This window comes from Mirounga leonina, unplaced genomic scaffold, assembly GCF_011800145.1.
Source record: "Mirounga leonina isolate KUSES-001 unplaced genomic scaffold, KU_Mleo_1.0 Mir_91, whole genome shotgun sequence".
Lineage (NCBI taxonomy): Eukaryota > Metazoa > Chordata > Mammalia > Carnivora > Phocidae > Mirounga > Mirounga leonina.
The window spans coordinates 26,171,763-26,177,762 of NW_023270839.1; the positions used below are offsets into that span (position 1 = coordinate 26,171,763).

Below are 6,000 nucleotides of genomic sequence, written 5' to 3' on the forward strand. Positions count from 1 at the left end.
CTTTTAAAACAGGTCCTGGACCTCAGCCCACCCCATGAGTTTCAGAATCATCACACAGAGTGGGGTCACCACGCCTTCATCTGCAGATCTGCTTCTGCGAGCAGAGTGGGGAGTGCTGAGGTCTGACCTCGGGTCCTGGGCTCCAGTACCTGCTGGCCATTGGACTTCGGGCAAATCACTAAAATTAGGGGTAATACCAGCCCTGCTGTTGAGATTGTCAAGAGAACTCATTCATTTCAACTACATAAATACTAAACACCTATTTACCAGATGTACACATGAGTATTGTCATGAGAAGAAATCATTTTAATTATAGATGACAGGTGTGCAATACCAGGGAGCAAAATTTAGCCTGAGACGCCTCCTAGAACCCGAGACGGATGACAGAAAAGCCTATCTCCTGAGGTGGGGAATGCCCCACCGACTGGGGCATGTAAAGGAGCTGGATGTCCTATGAGAATTCTTGCAGCATTGAAAGATTAGAGATGAACTGAGAAGTAGGGTCTCTCAGCTTTCAGAGTCTGATTCTCAGTGCCATGCCTGTGGCTGGCTGGACTGCCAGGCACACAGCCAGCCCCATTCCAGCCTAGAAATGTGGCAGGGCTAGCTAGAATAAGCCAGTCCACCAGAGTGATTCTCAGCAGCAGAGAGCTTGGCAAGACCTTCCCACATCTCAGCTTTGGACCAGGAAGGTACTCCAAAGTTTGGGTCCAGTGGACATTTTTTTAGGTGTCACACCAGAACTTCCCAGCTACTCTCTAGAACTTTTTGTTCTCAATAGAACTTCCTGCAATGATGAAAATGTTCTATGTCTGCACTGTCTAGTATGGTAGCCAATAACTACCACATGGCTGCTACGCACTCCAAATGTGGCTAGTACAACTGAGGAATTTTTTATTGGATTGTATTATAATTAATTTTAATAGCCAAATGTAACCAGTGGCTACCACATTGGACAGTGCAGCTCTAGAGAGACTCTGGCCAGAACAGCTGTAAACTGGAGCTGAACTGGCCCTAAACCAACCCCTGGGAGCCGGGGCAGAGACCTGAGACCCAATAGGACTATTCGAGTCTCAGTTGGGCATTGCCTCTGTCAGAGCGAGAGGCAGGGAGGCAGTCAGTGCTCAAGATTTCTGTTGCATCAGCCTCTGCCTTGATTCTAAAAGAAGCTTATCTGAGACATTCGAGATTCCGGAGATGGGTGCTCTCAAGACAGAGCTACCCGGGACCCCTAGAGAAAGAGGGTCCGGTGCCCTTCCTCCCTCCTTCAGCTAAGAGGCAAATTGTATAGGGGTGCATTTCCTTTCTTTTAATGTTTCCTCTTGTTTCCTACCTTCTTTAGAGCCACAGATAAACACACAATCACCATGGGAGAGGTTTCGAAAGCTGGGGCCCAGGTGACGAAGGATGGCTCCTTCCCCTCTCTGATGACAGCTAAGTAGTTCAGGGAAGTGGACCTAGACTCCCGCTGGGTCTGCTGGATCAGGTAGAAGACGTACTAAGACCTAATTACCACTGTCCTCACAAGAAAACAGTATAGTAATTGTTCTAAACTCCTCTCCACTTACGTTGCTGCCTGACAGGGAGGAAAGAGCTGCTGGATCTGCTGTCTCTGTGGAGACACGGCCTCTTTGGGAATAAAGCTTATCAACGGGAGGGCCCACAGCAGCTCACCCTTGCGCCTCCCGTCACCCTTCTGACCCACAGCTTTTCTGGAATGCAGAGAGGCAGAGCTATTAAGTATCTTGATTAAATAAGTAAGTCTCAAAGGTGGTGTTTGTGCCCAAGCACAGCGGACCTGACACTGCACCCCGAGCCCAGTGGTTCATGACAGCAGAGCAAGGACTTTTCACGGGAGTCCAAAAAACGAAATTCCCTGAGCCACAAGTGGGACCTGGCTCCCATTCAGGTGTTTTCATGTAGGCCACTAAGAAGGATGACCATTACAAGCACTGTCTGACTCTGCCTATTATTTGCTGTGTGAACTTGAACAAATCCCTTAATGTCTTTAAGCCCCAGGTTTTTTCATCTGTAAAGTGGAGATAACATTTCCACTTCTTCGGAAGGCTGTGGTGAGGGTTAAATGGGGTAGTCCATAAAACACACTTAGTACAGGGTCTGGCATATGATAAAGATTTAATGGGGGCCCCTGGGCAGCGCAGTCCACTGGGCGTCCGACTCTTGGTTCCAGCTGAGGTTATGATCTCACGGTCTTGAGACCGAGCCCCGCGTCAGGCTCCGAGCTCAATGAGGAGTCTGCTGAGGTTTCTCTCTCCCTCTCCTTCTGCCCCTCCCCACTCTCTCTCTCTCTCTCTCTCTCTAAAGTGAATAAATAAATCTTTAGAAAGAAGATTTAATCAGTGTATAGCTCTTGTTGTTGTATTCACCTTAGAATAACTTCAACATATATCTGAAATAGAAATTCCAACTATCCAAAAGAAACCCATGTTGTAATGTTCTCAGTCCCCTCTTCTTTGAACTAGGAAAGCATCATAAACAGGACAACACATCTAATATTTTCTCACTTTATTTCTAGGTCATGAGGGTCGAATCGGCATGGCCGCGATCAAAATGAAGGAAAACTATGAATTTGATGGAAAGAAACTCTTTAACCATGTTGCCGATTACCTGCCCACTTATGCAAGGCCCCGGTTTCTTAGAATACAGGTGAGAACTCTTGCTCTCGAGTTCAATTATCCTCTCTCTTGGAGACCACTGTCTCTTAGGGAAAAACTGCCTTTTACCATGGCGACCCTATTAGCCATATTTTCACTAACCTTGACCTGGAAGCTCAACAAGGAAGCAGAAATATCAGGAAATAGAACTAGCAGAAGCCAAATCCTGATCCCTTTTCCCCTAAAATGACAGACCAGTTCACTCCGTGGCAGTATTAGCAGATAACTTACAAAGTCTGTGTTTGACGAGGCATGACAGACACTTAAAATAGAAATGCTCCGACCCTCCTGTTTGTTGTTTCCAGTTTTAAAGAGTGGAAAAATCCACTGAAGTTCTACACCTTTCTAGGGTGTGAAATTTCATTGGGCATCATTAGCTGTTTTGGAACTATCAAAAGCTTAACTATCACCATCAAAGGGATTTTTTTTTTCTTTCACAAGCATCAACCCATTGGTTAGCTTAACACTTCACTTTTGGACTATGATCTCTATGATTCTATAGCTGAAGACTTGAGAAAAGAAATATTAGATTACCTGCTACTGCGGAAGTTACAGGGTTATTTCTGTTGATGTTCATAAAGCACTGACATTTGCTTTACCATGAGAATGGTTGAGAGACATGAACATTGAAATACCCTCAGATCAGCCATTACCTATCAATTGAAGAAAAAAAATCATCTGTGTGTAGATGATCCCTAGCCCCACCCCACCATAAATCAGGATATTCTAGTAACGCCTGGAGCTCAATAAGCAGCTCTGCTCTGCCTTTCACCCTCCACAGCCCCTCATGCCCCACAGGTGATTTTAAAGCCCCAGAGGAATGAAAACAAGCCACTCCCCTCCCCCGCCCCGTGGAGCTTCTGTAAACAGGAGGTATTGATACGCGGAACTGCCTCTCACAGCTTCCACCTGAGCCTGAGATGCCTGTGGGTTGCCAGCCCTCTGGCCCCACCTCTGCCCCTTGCCCTGAATCCTCATCTATTTACACAACACTCCAACAATGTGGACTGTTTGCTGTTTTTCAGGACACCATTGAGATTACTGGAACTTTTAAGCACCGCAAAGTGACCCTCGTGGAGGAGGGCTTTAACCCTGCAGTCATCAAAGATGCCTTATATTTCTTGGATGACAAAGCAGAAATGTATGTGCCGATGACTGAGGACATTTACAATGCCATAAATAATAAAGCTCTGAAACTCTGAATATTTCTTAGAGGCTAACTCACATTTCCAGAAAGAAACTGAATGAACCTAGTACAGCCACTTGATGTAATCCAACCTTAATTTGATTGAAGATTGCGAGATGTAATTTTTTTATGCATTCCAATAAGGGGAGGCTTTTTAAAATTACACCTGAACCTTTACATGTGAAAATATTTAGAGATAAGTATTTTTCAATTTGCACCTTCCGTTCATATTTGCAGATCAAGCTTGTTAGAGGGTGCATTATTTTTTTAAATATATAATAAATTAGATGAATGCCAACAGATGCGATGGCATTGTCTCCTTCCTGACTACTCTAAATGCAAACCCTGAGCCTAACAGCCTCATTGGTAACTTTTCACACGTGTCCTAACTCATAACGATAATGGCATTCTAGGTATAAAAAAAAAAAATGGCAAGAATTTGAAAGGTGAGGGGGCTGGGTCACTAATGAACAGTCCAGTGGAAATCCAGCTCCAGTGTGAGGCCAACTCTCCCCTCCTAATAGCATCAGGCCCCTGTCTACAAACTGCTTTCTCCAGCAGGTGAGAACGCCACCTAGAGTCTTTGAAGGAGCCTAAGCCAACAGCATCAGAATTATATACATAGAAGGTGTTAGTAGATATTTTTTAACTTCACCAAGGATTGTACACTCAAGTGTCTTCGGGATTCACATTAGTAATGGGGACGAGAGAAACAGGTCACGAGCGTGGCAAACATGAGGGTAGCCACTACTTAGCTTCAGTTGGCTGATTACTGTCATGTGGGAATACAGCTCAGGTACTTCTAAGATCCGATTATTCAGAAAACAGAAACCCAGCTATTCATGGGAACCCCCTAATTTTTTAAATGTGAAGGCTCAGATTTTATAAGACTTCCACGTGCCTGAACAAAATGTATCTGTGGACCAGATAAGTCCCAGATCTCCAGTTAGTACCTCCCAGTCCCACGTGCTCCTCAGACCTGAGCTGGTTTCACTCCACAGCCAGTCTCCTGCCAAGCAGCCTGTTGAAGCACCTAAGCCCCTTGGGCATGATGCAGGAGGGGTTGGAAACTTCGAGGAGCTCTTGCAGACAGGCTCTTTCTCCTTATACTCAGCCGGCTCCCTTCCTGAGGAGAACTCCTTACCCTCTGTCTGTGTCGGTCATACAGGGTCTTAGGAGCAGGTCCCTGGTTGTGCCAATCAAGACGACATGGTCTTTCCTAGAGCTTATCCTAGGAAACAGGAACATCGTGGCAACTCAGTCCATGTCCAAAAAGTGTAATCCAAGTTCACTCCAGCCTCCCTAAAAGAAGTGGAGTTTCCTTCCCTAGAGGACATCTTCAGATGACCAGCAGCTGGCAAGGAGCCCCAATTCTCCCCCAGTTTAACCCTCATAAGGCCCCAGGAAAACATATTCGGGGATCCTCAATGACAGATGACAAGAGAGGTCACCACCCCCACCCCCAACACAGTTCTAGAAATATTGATTAAACTATCTCCATGGTTTTTTTTTTTAATATTTTTTTTTAAAGATTTTATTTATTTATTTGAGACAGAGAGAATGAGAGAGAGCACATGAGAGGGGGGAGGGTCAGAGGCAGAAGCAGGCTCCCTGCCGAGCAGGGAGCCCGATGCGGGACTCGATCCAGGGACTCCAGGATCATGACCTGAGCTGAAGGCAGTCGCTTAACCAACTGAGCCACCCAGGCGCCCTTTTTTTTTTTTTTTTAAAGATTTTATTTATTTGACAGAGAGAGACAGCGAGAGCAGGAACACAAGCAGGGGGAGTGGGAGAGGGAGAAGCAGGCCTCCCGCCGAGCAGGGAGCCCAATGTGGGACTCGATCCCGGGACCCCAGGATCATGACCTGAGCCGAAGGCAGACGCTTAACAACTGAGCCACCCAGGCACCCCTCTCCATGTTTTTAAGTGACTAAGAAGACTCGTGACCAGAATCCCTGCACCCACTCATTATGCCCAATGATGAGTAATGCCTGAGCATTTAATATGCCTTAGAGACTTGAGGATGGCCTCGGAAAAACTCCAGATACTCCTGCATCTTTGTGAATTTTGCCAACAGTAACGTTGTTGCTTGTATGTCAGCACTTAGGAATTTTTGCAAAATTCTAAATATCTCTGCCT

At 45.9% G+C, this 6,000-nt stretch overlaps 1 protein-coding gene across 2 annotated transcripts in view; it reads left to right on the forward strand.

Annotated features, from left to right (window-relative positions):
• Positions 1-4,163, forward strand: part of SLC27A2 (solute carrier family 27 member 2) — a 41,483-nt gene extending 37,320 nt beyond the window's left edge. The window contains exons 9-10 of one of the 2 annotated variants that reach the window (XM_034993912.1): positions 2,537-2,667; positions 3,701-4,163. In XM_034993912.1, the coding sequence (XP_034849803.1) occupies positions 2,537-2,667; positions 3,701-3,877 (308 nt within the window). In that variant the 3' untranslated portion in view covers positions 3,878-4,163. Of the gene's footprint in view, positions 1-1,342; positions 2,668-3,700 lie in introns of those variants that run through there. The other variant, XM_034993913.1, reaches the window with a different exon arrangement.
• The last annotated feature ends 1,837 nt before the right edge of the window (positions 4,164-6,000 follow it).